Source organism: Hemiscyllium ocellatum, chromosome 46 (assembly GCF_020745735.1).
Source record: "Hemiscyllium ocellatum isolate sHemOce1 chromosome 46, sHemOce1.pat.X.cur, whole genome shotgun sequence".
NCBI classification, from domain to species: domain Eukaryota; kingdom Metazoa; phylum Chordata; class Chondrichthyes; order Orectolobiformes; family Hemiscylliidae; genus Hemiscyllium; species Hemiscyllium ocellatum.
The window spans coordinates 14,569,472-14,592,401 of record NC_083446.1 but is presented as its reverse complement, the minus strand read 5'-3'; the positions used below and the strand labels follow the sequence as shown (position 1 = coordinate 14,592,401).

At 42.8% G+C, this 22,930-nt stretch overlaps 2 protein-coding genes across 2 annotated transcripts in view; both read right to left on the bottom strand.

The window, feature by feature from the left end:
- Window positions 1–604: 604 nt before the first annotated feature.
- Window positions 605–11,945, bottom strand: LOC132836211 (gastrula zinc finger protein XlCGF8.2DB-like). Its single transcript, XM_060855540.1, has 3 exons — window positions 11,904–11,945; window positions 2,947–3,651; window positions 605–673 (listed from the first exon to the last, which is right to left on the bottom strand). The coding sequence occupies exons 1-3, from the start codon at window positions 11,943–11,945 to the stop codon at window positions 605–607; spliced, it is 816 nt and encodes a 271-aa protein (XP_060711523.1).
- Window positions 11,946–12,269: 324 nt separating this feature from the next.
- LOC132836210 (zinc finger protein 271-like) overlaps window positions 12,270–22,930 on the bottom strand; it is a 52,263-nt gene continuing 41,602 nt past the window's right edge. Inside the window, exon 7 of the mRNA XM_060855539.1 lies at window positions 12,270–14,269. Coding sequence (XP_060711522.1) covers window positions 13,160–14,269 — 1,110 coding nt within the window. The 3' untranslated portion in view covers window positions 12,270–13,159. The remainder of the gene's footprint in view (window positions 14,270–22,930) is intronic.

Below are 22,930 nucleotides of genomic sequence, written 5' to 3'. Positions count from 1 at the left end.
GAAGATCTGGCACTCCCTCCTTAACCAACATCCAACCAGGTTGTACATTCTGGGGCAGATTTTTAGCATCCACCGTGCTTTCTGTTACCACTCCAACAAAATTCACTGGCTTATCCTGTATCCTTACATCTAGCTTCCCAGTGCTTTCCCTAGCCCACCAACACTGATTTCATGTGGCCTACTTTATTGCAGTGAAAACACTGGAATTTTTAACTTCGCTTTCCCCTTCATGGTTTCCTTTTTACTCCATGCTAAGTTATCCTTATGATCTTCACTGACACCTACCTTTCCCTTTCCACAAGAGGAGTTCTCTTTTCCCCTATTTCTATCCCTCCAGGATTGAAATTGATTTTGGAAGACAAATTTTGATTTTTCATAATCATCGGCCATTTCAGCTGCTAATCTTGCTGTTTAACTCTCTGCTCTTCCACATAAGTTCGCACTGCTTCAAAAAATGAATTTCAAAACTTTCCCAATCCTCTTAGATTAGATTTATATTAGATTTATTGCCACGTGTACCGGAATACTGAAGAATGCAAAGAGTCACTATGGGTGACTAGAGGTCCGCTGTTAGCCATGTCCGAGATGAGTCTTGCTCTGGGCCTTATCCACCGCTGATGCTTCCTGTCTCTGCTGCCACTCCTGTCAAGACTGAGCCCATCAAAAAGTAATGCTAATGAGAAAAAGATTGGGAAAGATTGAAAAAGGTGTAGAAGCAGTGAGCTCCGCTGTACCAGTGCATCTCTATGTTGCCCAGGAGCAGTCAAACCCCAGGCTCAGGAGCTGAATGTTGCCTACTCCGCTGTCGCCATCTTGCTTACCACTAGTATTTGCAATTTTTTTTGTTTCAAACTGATTCAATACTAGGGCAGCATGGTAGCTCAGTGGTTAGCACTGCTGCCTCACAGTGCCAGGAACCTGGGTTCGAATCTACCCTCGGGTGACTGTCTGTGTCGAGATTGCACATTCTCCCCGTGTCTGTGTGGATTTCCTCTGGGTGCTCCAGTTTCCTCCCACCTTCCAAAGATGTGCATGTTAGGTGGGTTGGCCATGCTAAATTGCCTATAGTGTACAGGGATGTGCAGATTAGTTGCATTAGTCAGGGGATATATAGAGTGATATGGTAAGGGAATGGGTCTGGGAGGGTCACTCTTTGGAGGGTCAGTGTGGACCCATTGGGCCAAATGGCCTTCTTCCACACTGTCGGGATTCTATGATTAACTTCTATGGTTAACCATGGTTAGTTTATCCCCTTCTTCAAATCCTCCTTTGTCACTGAGCGTTGTTTTTATTCCGAGTCATGACTTCTAAACCGCTGCCACTATTTATTTACTATCTTCTCTGCCAAGCTCCTTTTGCAGTTAAGCCATTTCTGTTCTCGTTCCTTTGTAATTCCCCTTGTTTAAGTTGCACCTGATCCAAATTTCTTCCTTTCAAACGGAATGCTCAATTCCACCATGTTATGGTCATTGATTTCAAATGGATCTTTTTCTTAAGATTATTGATAAAACCTGCCTCTTTACATAAGACCAGATCTAAACGAGCCTGATCCTTGGTTGGATCCACAGCATGCAGTTTTAGGAAATGGTTCTAGATACACTTCCTTTTTCATTACATTTAGAAAGCCATTGGGAAACCATGGCAATTCCTGTTGCAATCTGGTATGATTCCCAGGATATCGCTTACCCACAGCACATCTCTTTTCTCTGTTAATTGTTTCCTGTAATATTCCAAAGCCATTGTATATGCCTGACTTTGTTTGAGAACATTGCCATTTTTGTTCAAAAGACCTGCAGTTTCTCAAGACTATGACCTCAACCACTGTAATCTCACACCAATTGCAAGGTTTAGGTCAGGAGTCATTTTAGCTCAAATGATTTTAAAGTAGCTTATTGCAAAGAAATAGTTTAAAGCTGAAGCATTAGCTAAATAGATACAACAGGCTTACATCCCGTGACAGACAAGAGCAGCTTACCAATTCCAAAGGACAAATCAATGAGGTGCAGTGGCTGCTGGTCTCTATATCTGGTAGCAGTTCCTCTGATCAAGTTTCCTCATGTGAGCTAGAGGGTGGGGTTTGGGCTGGAGCCAGCCTGGATCACATCAAAATTGTTTTCCTGTCGAGAGCGATTCTTTTCACCTCAAGAAAAGTTTGCACCTTTGCACAGACAGCTGGATTTCCTGAGCCACTCGCAAACATCAGGGTTAGAAATGCCTTGCTTCAGGGTTTGTGTTAGAGATATGGCCTGTCAGCCAATAGGCTGATGGAAGCATTCTTCATTAAAGAAACTGAGTGGGGGCTATTTCTATAAAATGCAAAACATTTCTGAAAGTTTTGCAAGGTTATTATACAATAATTCGCTCCATCCCGTTAATCGGATTGGATTTATCTCCATTCCTGTGCTGAGGGGATTTCTGTACCAGACAGAGGGATAACATTTGGAGATTTTTGATTCTCCTACAATTCCTATTCCCTTTCTTCCTGCTCTGTGGGAATGCACAGGTCACTGAGAATTGTGAGCAACAATGCATCAGCACTTTCTCATTGGAGACATCAATCAGTGGAACTTTTCAGACACTCAACGTAGAATTTGTAGCAAATTAAAATTTAGGATTGAGTTCAGAATACTGTTGTTCCTGAATTACGGAGAAAGATCATACACAGTGGTTCTTAAAAGGACATTGTAGTCGCAAGAATAAAATAAGCCATCGATGCAAAAATGTTAAACTCCTATCCAGATACAAGAATTATTAACAGCAGCAGAACGAAATCCAAACTGTCAGGATGAAAGAGGCTCAGTCCTCATTATGGTTCAGAACAGAATCCATTCCCTGCAGTCACTTGTGATCTTGCTTGTGTCTGAGCAGTTGGGATGACTGAGTGAATCCCTCTCCACACTCAGTGCAGGTGATCGGCCTCTCCCCAGTGTGAACTCGCTGATGTACCACTAGATTTGATGAATGAGCAAATCCCTTCCCGCACTCAGTGCAGGTGAATGGCCTCTGTCCGGTGTGAATTCGCTGGTGTGTCAGCAGGGCAGATGAATCAGTGAATCTCTTGCCACACTGGGAGCAGATGAATGGCTTCTCCCCAGTGTGAGTTCGCTGGTGTACAGTGAGGTGGCCTGAATGCCTGAACCTTTTCCCACAGTAAGTGCAGATGAATGGCCTCTCATCACTATGAATTCGCTGGTGTGTCAGCAGGGTAGCTGACTGAATGAATCCCTTCCCACACACGGAGCAGATGAATGGTCTCTCCTTAGTGTGAACCCGTTGGTGTGCAGTGAGGTTGGATGACTGCCTGAACCTCCTTCCACAGTCTCTGCAACTGAAAGGCCTCTCTTCAGTGTGAATAAGCTGGTGTTTTAGCAGATTGGCTGATTGACTGAATCCCTTCCCACACACAGTGCAGGTGAACAGCCTCTCTCCAGTGTGGCTGTGTCGATGAGATTCTAGCCGAGATGGGTAATTGAATCCCTTTCCACAGTCCTCGCATTTCCACAGTTTCTCCCCAGTATGACTGCGTCGATGAGTTTCCAGCCGGGATGGGTATTTGAATCCCTTCCCACAGTCCCCACATTTCCATGGTTTCTCCACAGTGCCGTTGTCCTTGTGTCTCTCTCTTGTTGACAAACTGTATGGTTTCTCCTGCTGTGAATGATGTGATTTCTTTCAGGCTGTGGAACTGGTTAAAGCTCTTTCCAGTCAGTTCACTGAAACACGCGTGTGTATTTGTCTCTGTGTTTTTCCAGTCACACTGGTGTTTGAAATATTGTCCCATTGATAAACCAGATGAACACATTCAAATACCGATCATATTCAGCTCCTGATGAATCAAGTGGTTTCTATCAGATCTTGATGATGTTTGGTTTGGCTGTTTCTAATCTTCTCCTAATCTACTGGAAAAGGAGTTTACAAAGGTTATCACTGTCAGAATAGGATAGAAATTCAGAACGGATAATTCCAGTTTCTGTGGAACAATTTTTCTTCTTGGTCCCTAAAGCTGTAAATCCCTATCCCACTAAACCTCCCTCCTCCTTGGGCAGAAATCCAAATAAAATTGTAGATAATTTTTTCCATTTGTTTTACAATTATTTATAACTGGAGAATTTAATAGTTCAATTATTACTTGCGTTAAAATCTCAAGCAACCTGACCAAACACACAGGATAACAGATATTATCCTTGTATCTGAATCTGACTGTGATATTAAAAGCACAATTATGAAGATTATTTCTTCAACCTGTCCAGGATTTCCTTCTTTATTATACCTACTAATGCATTTTTCATGCTCCTTTTCACTTTCCCCATTTCGTTTAAAGTAACCTACTGCATCTTCAGTATGTCTTGAAAACTTATGATGTTCTGAGCCCTCAGTATCTTCCATACGTTTTCCGTTGTTTTCCTTATCCAATCCTATACATCCAGGATTCTCTGGATTGTGGATCCCACCCTTCTCCTTTATGTGAACATGGCCTGGTCTTTCACAATTTCCTTTTGGAAAGACTCCCATTGCTCTATTTTAAGTTTACCTACAAGTAGTTGCTCCCAGCCACTTTGGCAAGGTGCTATTTTATCATATTAAAATGTCTCATCAAATTGGTCTGCCACCAATTCAGAATATTTATTTCTGCCCCATCTTTGTCCTTTTCCATGACTATCTCAAATCTTAGTATTATGATCGCTCTCACCAAATTGCTTCCCTACTACACTTGTTAGCTCTCTGGGTTCAGTCCCTAAAATTAGGTCTAGCACCACAAGAAATTAAGTGGAAAGGGAGAGAAAATAAAGCATTGTGCTCACAGAGATCAGACAGAAGAGGAGGTTTCAGCCTGGGTGAATCTCAATTTTCATTCAAAGAGACAGAGGAGCACCAGCTGCGCCTTAGCTGAACAGCTTCAGAAGCTCATTGTCCAACGTCCACATTCAGACAATAGGGGGCTTTGATTGGCTGGAGGACAAAGGCTTCCTGTGTCCGAGCCTTTTCTATTGGCCCGTTCACACGATTGATAGTAGAAACAGCCAATGGAATCACGGTGCTGAGCGTTGACATGCAGTCTGCATGACAGCCCCGCCCGCACTCGTTATTTCGCCCCTTCTTCTCCCTCCTCGAGCCGAGGTTTCCAGGGCGACGGGTTGCCTGCGCGGGCCAGAGAAGCTGTTCGATGGGTTGCCCCTCCCCCCTCTTCCTGGCCCCAGCTCAGATTCTGGGGGAGGGGAGGTCACTTTGTTAAAGCTATTCATTTTCCTCCTCTCTTTCTGAGAGAGGATCTCATTGAAATCCCTGCAAACCACCTAGAGGGAGAGATGGGGTGGATACAAGGAAGATTTTAGTCCCTGCTTGTACGGGGCGGGGTGGGGAGGGGAAATGCCATTTAGGACTAAGACAAGGAAAATAAATAAGTAAATAAATAAGATTTTTTTTTCTCTCAGCCCACTCATACCCCCTCCGATTATCGTGCTATTCACATTAAGCCATTTTGCACTTGTTCTCATGCGATTATGCCTACCCTATGTCATTCCTGCACTGGTCTATGTAAGATCCGTGTTCTGAGGAAGGATTATTCGACCCGAAACTTTAACTCTGATATCTCTCCATTGGTGTTGCCAGACCTGCTGAGCTTTTGCAGCAATTTCTTTTTCTATTTAAGATTTAAGACCACTTTCACAGGGACACCATGTACAAAGTTCTGCATGGAGAGGGGAGACTGTTCCCAATGTTGCCCTCATCATGGTGGCAACGCTGCACGGCTGCATCAAGCTGTGTGCAGGTCCTCAGTATGCAGACACCAAGTGTCAGGACATAATGAGGTTCTACCTGTCCTTGGTGTTGTGAAAGATGGGACTGGCCTTGCTGCACAGATTGCTACAAATAGAGTCATAGAGATGTCCAGCATGGAAACAGACCCTTCGGTCCAACCCGACCATGCCGACCAGATTTCCCAACCCAATCTAGTCCCACCTACCAGCACCTGGCCCATATCCTTCCAAACCCTTCCTATTTATATACCCATCCAAATGCCTCTTAAATGTTGATTTTGTACCAGCCTCCACCACTTCCTCTGGCAGCTCATTCCATACACCTACCATCCTCTGCGTGAAAAAGTTGCCCCTTAATTCTCTTTTATATCTTTCTCCTCTCACACTAAACCTATGCCCCTTTAGTTCAGGACTCCCTCACCCCCAGGGAAAAGACTTTGCCCGCTCTGTAATTTTCTGCAGTCTTTCTCCAATGAAATAATATTCAGCTCCTCGATTCTTCCTGCCGAGTGCATCACCCCACATTACATCCCATCTGCCAAGTTTTTTTTACCCACACCACCTACTTTTGTGGCATCGGCAAACTTGGTGATAGCTCCTCTCCCTTGTGTCAAAGTCACGAATACAGATTGTGAATAAAAGGCTCTTGTGGCTCAGTGATAGTGTCACTTCTTCTGAGCCATGAGGCCCGGATTCAAGTCACACCAGGCCCAAGCAGTGCGTTGTAACCTAGTCAAACAGGCTGATTACAACAACTACATTGTAAATTACCCTGGCCCCAATACTATCCCCTACTGTAGCTGGTGTTGGTGTCTACTGTACTTTTGAGTGTCTCTCCAAGAAAACTCCCTCACAATGGACTTGGGGTTTGGATGGGGAATGGGGGGGTCAGTTTTGATGTGAGGCAGGCCAGGGATCAAGCAGTAGTCAACTCACTAGATGAGGAATCCAGAGGCCCAGGCGCAAGTTCTGGGGACAGCAGCTGCTGGGATTGAAATTGAATCCACGAATCTGAACTGAAAAAGCCAATCTCATATAATGGAGACTGCGGGAACCATCATTGCTTGTCCAAGAAAGACATCTACTGCCTGTAACTGGTCTGGCCTACATGTACTACTGGACCCAGAGCAATGTGGTTGGAGAGTCATACAGCGCAGAAACAGACCCTTCGGTCCAACCAGTCCATGCTGAACAAAATCCCTAACTAAACTAGTCCCACCTGAATGTTCTTGGCTCATATCCCTCCAAATATTTCTTGTTCATGTACCTGTCCAAATGTCATTTAATCATTGTAACTGTGCCTACATCCACCACTTCCTCTGGAAGCTCATTCCACACACAAACCACTCTCAGTGTAAAAAAAAATGCCCCTCACGTGTTTTTTTAATCTTTCCCTTTTCACCTTAAAAATATGCCCCTAGAATTGAAATCCCCCACCCTAAGGAAAAGACACTTACTATTCACTTTGTCTGTGCCCCTCATGATTTTATAAACCTCTGTAAGGTCGCCCCTCAACCTCCTACGCTCCATTGAAAAACATCCCAGTCTATCCAGCCCCTCTTTACAACGCAAACCCTCCATTCCTACCAACATCCGAGGAAATCTCTTCTGAACTGTCCCCAGCTTAACAATATCCTTCCTGTAACACGGAGACCAGACCTGTTCAGAGTACTGGCTGATTTTTAACTGCCCTGACAAGTCACTCAGTTGAAAGGTGAGTAGGTCTGGGCAAAGTCTGCTGTGGCCCAGCCAATAGCAGCCAGATCCCAGGAAAGCCCGGAAGCAAAATACTGCTGTGGGTTGGAGCAAGAACAAGGACTGTGTTGCTTGCAATATTGGATTCGGGCTGTTGTATTCTTGATGGTTTTGAAAGGAACTAGTTGGACCTTTCCGTATCACATATCCTTCATGGAGACGTTTGCAAAGAAAAACACCTTTGATCACAAGCCCATCAGGAAGTGGTCAGCACGTAGCACCCTTGAGACCCTGCTGGAAAAGGAGAGGGTGGATCCTGTTGCATGGTTCCCTGAGCAGACTGTCAAAGTCATTTAGCTGAGTGCCTCATCATCAGAACTCTCCAACAAGCACTAAGATAGTGCTTGGCTGGTGGTGAAAAAGGCATTACCTATTTTAAAGTTAACTTTTTTGGAACTCTCCCGCTGCCTCAGATATATGTAAATACAATATTTATATTTAGTTTGTTTATTGGATAGAGTCCACCTCCAATTTTCTTTTGTTTTCTTTATTTGCCATTGTACAAAATGGAATTTCTTTAGTAACTATATATGTTTTTTTTCAACGAATAAATTACATTTTCGAAATAAAAAGATTCCTGCACAAATTTTCAATTCCCCCTGCATATACACTTTTCTGTCTGCCATTTACTTCTTTCCACAAATTCCACATCCATATACTTTGCTGCCTAATTTACCGGCTGTAATAGATTTTCCTAGCTCCTGCTTTTAAATGCAAACAGACAGATGCTATGTAGGTCCAAGACCTGGGCAAGCATTTGTTAAAATAAAAGCAAAAAACTTTGTGTGTTGGAAAACTGCTACAAACAAGAGTATGGTGAAGAAACTCAGTAGGTATGGTGCTGGAAAAGCATAGTCAGTCAGGCAGTATCCGAGGTGCAGGAGACTCGATGTTTCAAGCATTAAGCCCTTCATCAGGAAGTGCTCATTCCTGATGGAGAGCTTGCGCTCGAAACGACGACTCTCTTGCTCCTTGGACACTGTCTAACTGGTTGTGCTTTTCCAGGACCATATTCTTTGACTGATCTGCATGTGCAGTCCTCACTTTCTCCTCACTCAGTAGATATGGCCGCATCTGTGGAATGAGAAGCAGAGTTAATATTTCAAATCTTGTATGACTTCTTCAAAACTGAAGTATTGTAAAATTACTTTTCACTTTCGTGGACAAGACAGAGGATAGGCTGTAGTTGGTGCAGAGGCCCAATTCAAAAGACAAAACACTTGTTTGTGATTGTGAAAAGGGATATAAAATGGTTTTAAGGTAAAACGTGAAAGGGAAAGAATGGATCCTCTCTTCTAAGGGCAAAGCAAAGCAGACAAGGCACAGGGATTGACATGTAAGAAAAATGGAGTTGAAACACCACGGAGTCAGTTTCTGAAGATTGAGGATTCAAACTGAGGGGCTGTAAACCACTGTAAGTGAAAATGAGATGTTGTTCTTTGAGCTTGCGTGAAGCTTCAGTGGATCATTGCAGCAGCTTCAGGAATTAAATGTTCACAATGGGAACAAAATGGTTTATTGAAATGGTAAGCAACTGGAAAGTCAGGCTCATTCCTATAGATGGCACAGAGGCACTTGTCTGGAAAATTGGCAGAGTCACAAAACATGGGGATGTGCAAAATTTTTGCGGGCTCTGCAAAATTGGGCTAGGTGCACAGAACATTATCAGTGCTCTATAATTGTGGTCAGGTAAAGGCATGGTGGGGTGAAAAATGAGGCAGTACATCAATTGGGGGGGGGGGGGGGAGGGGTGCACAAAATTGTGGTTGCAAAGGAAAGCCGTATTAGGGGTTGCAAAATTGGAAGGACAGATTAGGAGGCACAAAACTGGGGATGGGTGCAGAACTGGGCTTGTGAAACATCAGGGGGCTGTACACAAAATTTGGTTTTAACTCTTATTTCTCTCCAAGATGAAGCCAGACCTGCTGAACTTTTCCAACAATTTCTGTTATTGTTTCTGATTTACAGCATCTACAGTTTGTTTTGATTTTTACCCTAAGTTATTTTAATCCCATTTGGTCCATGTCCCGCTAAACCTTCCTATTCACATACGCATCCAGATTCTTTTTAAATGTCATCATTTTACCAGCCTGAACCACCACCTCTGACCCTGGCAACTCATTCCACACACACACACCCCTCTGCATGAAAAGGTTGCCCCAGAGGGCCCCTTTACAATATTTCCCCTCTCAACTTTATCCTATGCCATCTAGTTTTGAAGTGGAAAAGATCATGACTAGTCACCCTACCCATGCCCCTCATGATTTATAAATTTCTATAAGGTCACCCCTCAGCCTACAATGCTCCAGGGAAAACAACTCCAGCTATTCAGCCTCTCCAGAGAGCTCAAACCCTCCAACCCAGGCTACATCCTTCTAATTCTTTTATGAACCTTTACAACTTGCACAACATCCTTCTGACAGGAGAGAGCCCTGAATTCCATAGACTCCCTACAGTTTGGAAGCAGGCCATTTGGTTCATCAATTTCACACCAACCCTCCGAAGAGTATCCACCCAGACCCATCCCCTACCTTATTTCCATAACCTTGCATTTCCCTTGGCTAACGCACCTAACCTGCACATCCCTGAACAGTATAGGCAATTTAGCATAGCCAAACCACATAATTTGCACAACTTTGGACTGTAAGAAGAAAATTAAGCACCTGGAAGAAATCCAAAGTCATGGCGAGAACATGTGGAGTTTGCACAGTCACCCTGTAATTGAACCCAGGTCACTGGCACTGTGAGGCAGCAGTGCTAACCATTGAGTCACTGATCATGACACTATTCCAAAGGTGGCTGAACCATTGCCCTGTACAGTTGCAACATGACATCCCAACTCCTATACTCAATGTGCTGACAAATAAGGGCATGTATAGTAAATGCCCTTCACTATCCTGTCTGCCTGCAAGTCCAATTCCAAGCAACAATGTTCCTGCACTCCCAAGTCTCTTTGTTCAACAACACTCCCCGGGACCTTTTGATTGAGTGTTTAAGTCCTGCCCTGATTTACCCCACCAAAATGTAGCACCTCACATTTATCTAGATTAAATTCCATCTGTCACTCCTCAGCCCATCTGATCAAGGTCCCATGTGACAACTTGCATACATTGCAATTGGTAGTATCCACTTTCATACAACATTCCACTTTAAGATAATTTTTTTTTAGAAAATCTATACTGGTTTGTGTGTCTCTTCATGCTTTGTGACCATGATGGCAGGTTGACCTTTAATGTAAGCAAAGTACGGCTTGCTTCAGTTGTGTAGGGCCTTGATGTGCTGCGAGCAGTTTTGGTCGTCTCACCTACAAAACTACATATTTACCAGTTATATTCCTGTTAAAGGTTCACCAGATTGGTAAAGATGCTGCATAAAGAAAAATGGAAGAAACTGGCATGGTTTAAAAGAATGAGGTGATTACAAGGAAGCTTACAACATTTTTACAAGTCTCAGCAGGACAGTTAGTGAGAGGATGTCTTCCCTGGCTGGGATATCTCAAATCAGAGTGCACAGTCTCGGATTATCTGTCATTCAATCAAACACAAGCTGTGGAAGTAATGAAGGAGTGCACCAAAATACTTTACACACAGTCTAATCACCTTTGGGCACAATTTATCAAAGATGAGCTAGATCTGTCAAATAGTCTAACTTCTTGGGTATTTATAGGAAGAAGGAGACCTTTTCTATATTCAATTGTATTCATTCAAAATGATCCAAAATTAATGAGTGCCATTGCATCACAGGTAGAATTTGAGACATAAATCCACATCCATACCAAGGACAGAGGGGTGGCTGTAGCTGCATCTCAATATTCTCAAACATTTTACAGCAAAGAACCAGCTGTAGAGTCCAGACATTGTTTCTGCATCTCAATTCCTTCCCATAAACTGAAGTGTAATGTTAGAGCTGAATCAGAGCCACGTTTACTGGAGTTCCGTATCAGCTGAAGGAGGTCTATTATTTTCAGTTGGAGTTTTGCTCCAGATGGAAGGAAGGGACCGAGTGACTGAGACAAAAGATGGAAAAAAAAGAGGAAGGGAGTGAGCAAGACAGTGTGAGCTAGACAGGAAGGCAGAGAGAGGGAAAACAAGAGATAGACTGACTGAAGAAGAGACAGAGAAAGGAAGAACGAAAAGGGAAAAAAGCCAGAGAGAGACCGGCAGGAGGGAAGGAAAGACCGAGAAGAGACTCAGGAAGGGATACTCAACATTCAAGTGGATCCTAGCTCTCTCTGTGGTTTCTCACATTGCCTTTCTCTCATGAGGGACAGACCATATTCCACGAGTTTACATCAGTCGGGATGTTTCAGGGGGTGGCAAAGATTCAACGCTGGCATTGAAATTCCACCAGTACCCACACACGTACAGACAGAAACTCGCTGATACTCACCTCCTGGTTCATCCACATGGCAAGAGCAGCTATGGCTGCCATGACCTACTTGAAATGCCTTCAGTTCTGTCACTCAAAAGATCCCTCTCTGCCCAAATCCCAGCTCATCCAGTCAGCTCCCAGTTGCCTCTAAATGGAGCACCCCTTCCCTAGGTATGGAGAACTCCAAGAAGCATCTTTGTGAGATTATAGGGGGAAAGAGAGAGGTGGTGTGGGAGAAAGCAGCAGCTCAATAGTTTAGTCTGTTCCTCTCCTCCCCCATCTCATCCACAATAGCCCCAGACTTAAAATCTATGCAGAGGCAAAGCTGTGGTTCAAACCAGCAGCAACTACAATACAGGTTCATTTAGACAACAGAACACAGGCTTCTGTAACCATATACAAATTTATTTCACATGGGAACACAATTTTCATACAGATCAACAGAAGGTTTAAATGGGACTGAAATGGACAAGTCAGCTAGTTTACTTTTAACGAGTTTGAGAATCCCACAAATGAATCAATCCAATTTACAAATGAATGACGATTACACAGATCTATTGTACAAATTAACAAGTTTATTGCAGAAATGAACTTGAGTTTATTATTCCACCCCACCCTGGTAGTCTGTTTAACTGAGCTGGAGTTCATTACCTTCAGCAAAAACAGACCCCAATGGACATTGAACAATCATCAGTTAAGAAAAATATGAAACTGCTCTAACGGCTCCAGAGCAGGAAGGGCTTGAAACCAGATCTTCTAGCTGCAAGGTAGGGACACTATCCAGATGACAGGACACATTGAGAGAGCTGTGAGCAAAACATATGGAACCTTGAACTTCATAAACTGAGATAGAAAAGAAAATCAGGGAAAAGATACGGATCTTTTTAAAGGTGTCGATGGTAGTCATGATTTGGAAATGCTGGTGTTGGACTGGGGTGTACAAAGTTAAAAATCACAACATCAGGTTTAATTGGAAGCAGTAGCTTTCAGATCCTGCTCCTTCATCAGAGCTGAAAAATGTGTTGCTGGAAAAGCACAGCAGGTCAGGCAGCATCCAAGGAGCAGGAGAATCGACGCTTCGGGCATAAGCCCTTCTTCACGAATGAAGGGGGTGTGCCAAGCAGGCCAAGATAAAAGGTAGGGAGGAGGGACCTGTTGTGGGAAATAGTTGGACAATAACCTGGTGGTGTGTGATTTTTTAAAAGTTCTCTAGTTAAGTCCTAAAGAGTCTAGTCCCAGTCACCATGCCTCAAGTGTACAAGTTATTGACAGGTTTAGTTAAGGTAGAGAAATAAAACATTGTTTCCATTCTGTGATGGTCCAAGCATTGGGGAGCTAGAGTTAAGGTTTTGGGAAAAAGATGCAGTGTTGACATGAGGAAAAGTTTCATTAAGAACAACAACAGCAACAGGCGCCTGCTCCACAGTCACTTGTGAACTTGCTGGTGTCTCAACAGGTTGGATGACTGAGTAAATCCTTTCCCAAGAAGGAGCAGGTAACAACTTCTCACTAGCGTGCATTCGTTGGTGTTTCAGAAGATTTTTTGAATGTACAAATCGTTTACCACACTCAGGGCAGGGAAATGGCCTCTCCCCAGTGTGAATGCGTTGATGTGTCAGCACTTCACGTCTGCGTTTATAGCTTTTCTCACAGAGCGAACATTTGAAAGGTTTCTCATCAGTGTGAACTAGTTGGTGTGCCCGGAGGTTGGATAACTGAGAGAATGCCTTCCCACACTCAGAACAGGGGAATGGCTTCTCCCCCGTGTGAACTCGCTGGTGCGTCAGCAGGTAGGATGAGTCACTGAATCCCTTCCCACACTCTAGGCAGATGAATGGTCTCTCTCGAGTGTGAACTCGCTGGTGCTTCAGCAGGTGGGGTGACCGAGTGAATCCTTTCCCACATTCAGAGCAGATGAATGGCCTCTCCCCAGTGTGAACGCGCTGGTGTCTCCACAGATTAGATGAGTCACTGAATCCCTTCCCACACTCGGGGCAGATGAATGGCCTCTCCCCAGTGTGAATGCGTTCATGTTTCAGAAGGTCAGATGACAGAGTGAATCCTTTCCCACATTCAGAGCAGATGAATGGCCTCTCCCCAGTGTGAATTTGCTGGTGTTTCAGCAGGTTGGATGAGTCACTGAATCCCTTCCCACACTCGGGGCAGATGAATGGTCTTTCCCCAGTGTGAGTGCGTTCATGTTTCAGAAGGTCAGATGACAGGGTGAATCCCTTCCTGCAAACAGAGCAGGTGTATGGCCTCTCCCCAGTGTGACTGCGTTGATGGGTTTCCAGCAGGGATGGGTATTTGAATCCCTTCCCACAATCTGCACATTTCCAGGGTTTCTCTATGGTACAGGTATGCTCATGTCTCTCCATATTGGTTTATCAGCTGATTCCTCACGCATACACAGGACAGGGAAACAGTTTCTCCCCACTGTGAGTACTGTGAAGGTATTCAGACTATGCAACTGGTTCAAGATCTGTCCACGGTCAGTTCGCTAGAACACGCTCACTCAGGCTGTATAACTAATTACAGCTCTCTCCACGGTCAGTTCACTGGAACACTCGTTGGACGTATGTGTATTGGTATATTTCCAGTCACACCAATGTTTGAAATCTTTTCCCACAAGCGAACAGACAAATGTTGAAAATCCAATGGTTATCAGGTCCTGATGAATTGACTCACTCACAGATCTTGAAAGAATGTTTGTTTGGAATGCTTGATAACAAACGTGCTTCTGTGATTCCCTGTAAAACAAATTTGCACAGCCAGTGAATGCTGGCCTTTTTTAGCCTTGCTCATGCCCCAGTAATAAAATTAGATGTAAATTAGATTAGAGTCACAGAGACATAGAGCACAGAAACAGATGCTTCAGTCCAACCAGTCTGTGCCGACCATAATTTCAAATTCAACTAGTTCCACCTATCTGGACTTGGCCCATATCCCTCCAAACATTTCTGATTTATCTACTTATTTAAATTCATTTTAACTGTACCCACATCCACCACTTCCTCTGCAAGTTCATTCCACACATGAACCATGATCTTTGTAAAAGCATTGGCCCCACATATCTTTTATAAATATTTCTCCACTCACCTTAAATATATGCCCCCTAGCCTTGAAATCCCCCAGAGGGAAAAGACACATGCCATTCACCCTACCAATACCTCATGATTCTAAAATTCACCTCTCAACCTCCTATGCTCAAGTGAAAAAGTTCCAGTCCCTCCAACCTCTTCTTATAATTCAAACCTTCCATTCCCAGCAATGTCCCTGTAAGTCTCTTCTGAGCCCCCTCCAGCTTAATATCTTTTCTGTAACAAGGAACAGTATTCCAGAAGAGGTCTCACCAATATCCTGTACTTCAACATGACAACCCAACTCCTTTACTCAAAAGTTGTGAACAAAGAAGGCAAGTATGCTAAAAGCATTCTTGACCAGCCTATCCAAATGTGATGTAAACTGCAAAGAATTATGTACTTGAATCGCTAGGTCTCTCTGTTCTGCAGCACTACCCAAGGCCCTGCTTTTCATTATATAAGTCATGCCTTTTTTGTTTTATCAAAATGTAAAAACTTACATTTATCCAATGCACTCTTTAGCTCACTGACCCAATTGATCAAGATCTCTTTGTAATCTTCACCATTCACTAGACCAATCTTGGTGCCAAATGTTAACTTACTAACCATGCTTCCTATATTCTCATCTCGATTATTTATATAAATGACAAACAAGAGTGGACCCAGCACTGATCACTGTGGAATACTAATGGTCACAGGCTTCCAGTCCAAAAACAACCCTCCATCATCCTATTGTCTTTCGATAAACCAATTTTGCATTCAATTGGCAAGCTCACCCGAAATCCTGTGTGACCCACCTCCACTGATTAACTACCACGTTAGACCTTGTCAAAGGTTTTATTAAAGTTCAAGTAAACAATGTCTACTCCTCTGTTCTCAGCAATCATCTTGGTTATTTCTTCAAAAAAAAACTCAAGTTTGTGAGAAAATGAGTTCCCTTGCTCATAACCATGTTTATGCAGCCTCCAGAAACACATCACTCACACTGAGGAGAAACCGTTCCACTGCACTTCCTGTGGAAACAGTTTCAGACAGTCAGCCTCACTACACAACAAGAAATTCACACTGGGGGGTGGCCATTTATTTGTCCTGTGCATGGGAAGGGATTTATTCAGATAGCAAATTTGCTGGGATAGCAGCAAGCTCACACTGGACAGAAATGATTTACCTGCTCTGAGTGTGGGAAGGGATTCACATGGTCCCACAACTTGCTGATACATCAACACATCCATACTGGCGAGGGTATGGAAAAGGATTCACTCAGTTCATTCATCTGCTGAGTTCACACAAGTAAGAGACTATTCACCTGCTCGGAGTATGATAAGAGATGCACTCAGTTTTCATAACTGCTCAGTTCTTCCAGTTACAGCAATGGCATCCAACCAACAATCTGAAAAATTGACAGGGTATGTCCTGCACACAGGTAGCAGGACAAATCCAACCGAGCCATTAATCACCTTTTCAGTATCCTCTTGACCATTAGTAAAGCGATGGAAGATGTCACTAACAGTACCATCCAATAGCACCTGCTCAGTGATGCAGAGTTTGGGTTCTGTCAGGACCACTTAGCTACTGACCTCCAGTCTTAGTTCAAACACGGACAAATGAGCTGAATTCCAAAGGTATGGGGAGAGTATGGTCCTTGAATCAAGGCCACATTCAATAAAGTGTAGTATAAATAGCTTTGATTAGATTCCAGACTGTAACTCTTCCCCCAAGGTACTGTGACTCTGTACAAAAAACACCTTGACTCTTCAATCAGATTCCAGTCCATAACCCATTCCCAGGTACCTGTTATTAAGAATGCAAGAAATAGGAGCAGGAGTAGGCTATCTGGCCACTTGACCGTGCTCCACCAGTTAATAAGATCATGGGTGATCTTTTTCATTGACTCAGCTCCACTTACCCAACTGCTCACCATAACCCTCAATTACTTTACTGTTCAAAATCCTGCCTATCTTTGCCTTAAAAACATTCAAGGAGGCAGTCTCAAATGCTTTACAGGGCAGGGAATTCCATAGATTCACAACCCTTTAGGAAGAGAAGTTCTTCCTTAACTCAATCCTAAATCTGCTCCCCCTTAATTTGAGGCTATGTTCCCTAGTTCTAGTTTCACCTGCCAGTGGAAACCACCTCATTGCTTTTATCTTATCTATTTCCTTCATAATTTTATGTTTCTACAAGATCACCCCTCATTCTTCCAGTCTACTCAATCTCTCATGATTCAACCCCCTCGACTCCAGAATCAACCCAGTGAATCTCCTCTGAAAAAGTCTATAGCCTTAAAACTTGTCTTTAAGCATTTAGACTAAAATGCATTGCTGAATTATAGGACACATTTACTGCACTAGAAAATAGACAGGCAAGAAGGCTCAGAAAAAGGGGGGAACTTAAGGAATGCAAAAAGGATAGGGACACCTTACAGACTGCCCCACTATCAATTCTAACTAGTCAGATCTTGTGTTTTATTTGAATTTGAATCACAAACTTGAAAACAAGGCATGTTTAATTCGAGACTAATTAATAAATTTTAAGTACAACCTTGCAGTAACATTTCAGCCTCACGTACAGAATGGTTCTGTGCTTAAGATAAAAGCAGAAATCTGCTCCCAGCTTAAAATTATTCTAAGCCTTAAAACTATTCTAAGAGATTCTGACACAATCTGTCAGGAAGCCATTTTATGGCCAAACATTTGCCCTCCTTACTATGAAGCCATTTCGTAAAACAATGATATCAGACATGCGAGCTGTACAAGGTTACCTTATGACACCTCCCACTTAATTTAGACTGGTATTTCTTTATAGGAACTTATCTTGCCAGTAGATACCTAACTCGGCTGGATTTGTTCTTCCCACCTGATGGACAGCTCTCGGCCTGGAGGAGTGATTGATAGGTCTGTGTGTGCTTGACCAATTAACTTTTCTTCCTTACGAATTATTGTCTTTCAGTGTTATCTGTCTAATTAAGAACATGCAATTTTTTTTCAAACTTTTGTATAAAGGAAGCCACTTTGTATCAGTACAACAGAGTAGCCTGACGGGGCACTTGAGGAGCTGGTACCCTATTCTTCTAGGAGATTAGCACCTAGCTAGTTTAGCTTATAGATATCAGTGTTATGTTGTAACAGTGATGCTATTAGTGAATAAAGGGGATGACTAAAATTAAATTAAACTGTCTGTAAGAGGTTTTTATTCCAGACTTCCAAAGAGTACGATCTCCGAGATGAACCAAGGCTTTACAGGTCTGAGTCCACAAAGGGATTCCCTGTGCCATCTCAAATCTGTACTTTAACACCTCTGCACCCCCTCCAATGCCAGTACATCCTTTCTCAAGTAAGGAGACCAAACGTATACACTGTACTCCAGGTGTGGCCTCACCAGCACCCTATACAGCTGCAGCATAACCTCCCTATTTTTAAACTCCATTTCTCTAGCAATGAAGGACAATTTTCCATTTGCCTTGATTACCTGTTGCACCTGCAAACCAACTTTTTTCATGCACAGGACACCCAAGTCCCACTGCACAGTCTGCACATTATACCACCTCAATTAGACTTCAGTTTGTAACTCACTCTCAGAAGTATAAACTACTTGAACACCTTGATTAGATTCCAGACTGCAACTAATTCTCAATTATCTCTTATTCAATCTGCAAACCACTCCAATCCCCTTGATTAGATTTCAGTCTGCAATTCACACCCAACTGTAACTCACTCCCTGTTATTCTTTACGCAAGAGTGACCATGAATGTGTGAGTTTGTAAGTGTAATGGTGCGTGTGAATAAGAGCATGTGCTAGCATTTGGAAGTTTACAAGTATGAGTGTATATTTAAGTGTCAGTATGTGTACACATATGGGTACTTCCACATACACATGGGTGCACACATGCATGAGTGTGGATGAGAGAGCATGGCTGAGTATGTGATTATGTGCATGTGACACCATGTCTGTGTGAATGTGCCTATCAGCATGTAAAAAAGACTGTGTATATGGGTGTCTCATTAGGGCTCGAGTGTGTGAATGAATATATGCATTTGCATGTAGGTCTGTGTATGTGAGACTGCATGAAAGTGAATAGTGTCAGTGAATGTGATTGTGTGAGAGTGATTGAGTGCATGGGTAAGAAGAGATTGTGAAAACAAGAGCGTAATGAGAATGAGTGAAAGGGATGAGCATATTAAGTATGAGAGTGAGTGTCTAAATCTGAATGAGTGAGTTTGAGAGAGAATGTGTGGGTGTGCTTGCTGGTGTGACAGGAGTGTGAGCATATGTGAAATGAGTGGGTGTGTGTACATATTAGATTGCTCATGTGATTCAATAAGTGCACGAGTATGAGAGTTAGTGTTTGCTTGCTTGTAGTGTGTTTAAGACAGATTGTGAATGTGTGAGATTGAAAGTATGAGTGATTACAAGTTGCTTTGAGAGTACCTGTGCATAAGTATATAAAGTAAAAAGTGAGGTCTGCAGATGCTGGAGATCAGAGCTGAAAATGTGTTGCTGGTTAAAGCAATTCCTGATGAAGGGCTCTGGCCCGAAATGTCGAATTTCCTGTTCCTTGGATGCTGCCTAACCTGCTGTGCTTTAACCAGCAACATATTTTCAGCATAAGTATATAAATGTGTGTTAATAATGTCATTGTTTAACTGAAGTGTTAATGTGAGCATGACTCTCAGATTGATGTTTAATTTTCACTTGACTTTCTGACAAATCCTCTTCTAGTATTCTGCAAACAACGTTTACAAAAGCCATCACCGAACAGAGCTGTGATAGGACACAAGGGGCTAGATATGGAACAAGGTCATGGCAACTGCAGAACATAACCTGCCTTCTCCACCATTTTTCTGTTTCATCCGTAAGTCATTGGGACTGAAAGACAAATGCAGTTTCATGGACAGTTGTGGCCTTTCTGAAACTACTACTTGGAATCTCAATCATTGGAGAAATAATTTGCTAAATAAAAAGGCAACTGCGCACGCGCCTCGCTGCACTGGGGGGGGGGGGGGGGGGGTATTAAAAATGGCTACCGTTAACTCCAGCCTAACGCTGTGAGCTGCGGCCTCGCTCTGTGCAAACAACGGGACCGGAAAATCTATTTCGGGATCCGAAACTTAGAAAACATATTTACGAAGCCTTCCCGTTCATTAACCGGATCCATCGCTCCTTCGGGGCCGCTTCATTCTTACCGTTTGCGGATCTGAGGAAGAAAACTCCGCCCGTCACCCCCACAGTCTCCGCGCATGCTCCATACATGGCATGACATCACGCCTGCGCAGTATGCTCCTGGTGTTTGGGGATTTACCGCCCCGCTGAGAATGCTGGGTAACAGCCACTGAGGATTCAAAATCTGGTGTCATTATTCAGTTTGCTGCTGGAAGGTAAAGGCAGAGGTCTGAAAGGCTCAATAATAAATCTGGTATAAACATTTATGTAAAGCCGTCGCTAGAGTGAAATTGTATCAGTGAATCCAGGTACACCTTTGCACTGAAAACCCTTATTATGAATACCGTATCTAAAAATGTAGCAGCATACTGGGGATGATTACTGACCAGAAACTGTGTGGACCTGTCATATATATAATGGCTGCAAAGATTTTTGCTGGCAAATAAAGCACTTCCTGTCTCCCCAGTGCCTACCCATCAAGTACGTGATCAACTACTCTCTGCTCGTCCTGGTAAGTGCTGCTTCAACAAAACTTAAGAAGCTTGACACCATCCAAGACAAAATATGATTGCCAATCCATCCAACCCCTTCAGCAGTCATTCCCTTTACCATCAATGCACACTAGCAGCACAGTGTACATACCGCTAGGTACAAGGTTCATCCAATACACTTTCTAAAACCAGAATTCCAACGAGCTAGAAAAGAAGTACAGCAGGTTCATCATAAGATTAGCATCTACATGTATCCCTCCAAGCATGCACCTTTTTAACTTGGAACGATATCCCCAGGGTGAAGGAAAGGTGTTGGGAATGGTGGATGAATAAAGAAATTAAGGTTTTGGTGAAGAAAAAGAAGGAAGCATATGACAAGTATAGACAGGAGAGATCCAGTGAATCCTTAGAAGTTACAAAGGCAGTAGGGGTATACCTAAGGAAATCAGGAGGGCAGAAAGGGGAGGAGAATGTCAATAGCCTTAAAACTTGTCTTTAAACATTTAGACTAAAATGTCATGCTGAATTATAGAACACATTTTCTGCACTAGAAAATAGACAGGCAGGAAGGCTTAGAAAAAGGAGGGATTTCAAGGAATGAAGAAGATAGGGATATCTGGGCTCACCAAGTGATAACAGAATGCTGTAAGACAATTAAGAACATTTGCGTTAGCATTGGTGAATCTGTGTGAACAGGACACCAAGTGATAACATTCACAGCCATTCCCTTGTAAAGTTAATGACAGTGTTTGATTCTGACCCTGAAACAAAACTCAGTACTATCAAAAACTTTGTAATTAACGGTCAGATGCTGTTAAATATAATGGATTCTTTTATCCCTTGCAAATGAGGCAGACACAGAGAAAAACATCTTTGCTGTTACAAAACCCTGACTTGAGAGTTCAAAAGGACACGAGAGAGAGAAAGAGAGAGACCAACCATTTTGGTGTTGAGGCTGTTGGTGCCAGTAGAAAATTAACTCTTATTGCTTATCTGTTATGGATTGAATTTAATTGCATTTTGGGACTTTATGATGATATTGAGTATCCATTACTAGTTATGAAATGCAAACTCTGTAAAATGTAATATTGATAAAGCTTTAATTTACTTGCTATTTTTACAGACCATGACTGCCCCACTGTCAATTCTAATTAGTCAGATCTTATGCCTTATTTGAATTTGAATCAAAAACCTGAAAAGAAGGCATGTTTAATTCAAGACTAATTAATAGTTTTAAATACAGCCTGGCAGTGACATTTCAGCCTCAGCTACAGAATGATTCTGTGCTTAAGATAAAAAGCAGGAGTCTGCTCCCAGCTTAAAATTACTCTAAACCTAACATTGAAGAGATTCGGACACAATCTGTAGGGAAGCCATTTTATGGCCAAATGTTTGCCCTCCTTGCTAAGAAGCCATTTCGTAAAACAGACATGTGAGCTAGTTACTTCATGAACTCTCCAATTAGCTCAGACTGGACCTCTTTCTGATAGTTTATTTCACTAGCAAGGTGGGTATGTTTTTCCCACCTGATGGATAGCTCAAGGCCTGCAGGTGTGATTAGTCAAGTGCACACATATCTGTCAATTAACTTTTCTTCCTTATGAATTATTGTCTTTCACTGTTATCTGTCTAATTAAGAACATGCAATGTTTTTGTAGACTTTTGTATAAAGGAAGCCACTTTGTAGCAGTACATTGGAGTAGCCTGCTAGGATACTTAAAGAGCTGGTACCCTATTCTCCTAGGTTATTAGGATCTAGTTAGTTTAGCTTATAGATATCAGCAAGGTTTGTAGCTCAAGTTGAGGTTTAGGGTGTAGGTTTGATATCCAGATGTTTCATTACCTGGCTAGGTAACATCATCAGTAGCAACCTCCAAGTGAAGCAAAGCTGTTGTCTCCTGCTTCCTATTTATATGTTTGTCTTGGCTTGGGTTCTGGGGTTTGTGGTGATGTCATTTCCGGTTCATTTTCTGAGGGGTTGATAGATGGTATCTAGTTCTATGTGTTTGTTTATGGTGTTGTGGTTGGAGTGCCAGGTCTCTAAGAATTCTCTGACATGTCTTTGCTTAGCCTGTCCCAGGATTGATGTGTTGTCCCAGTCAAAATGGTGGGTTTTTTCCTCCATGTGTAGGGCTACGAAGGAGAGAGGGTTGTGTCTTTTTGTGGCTAGCTAGTGTTCGTGTATCCTGGTGGCTAACTTTCTTCCTGTTTGTTCTACGTAGTGTTTGTGGCAGTCCTTGCATGGAATTTTGTAGATGACATTGGTTTTGTCCATGGGTTGTACTGCATCTTTTAAGTTTGTTAGTTTTTG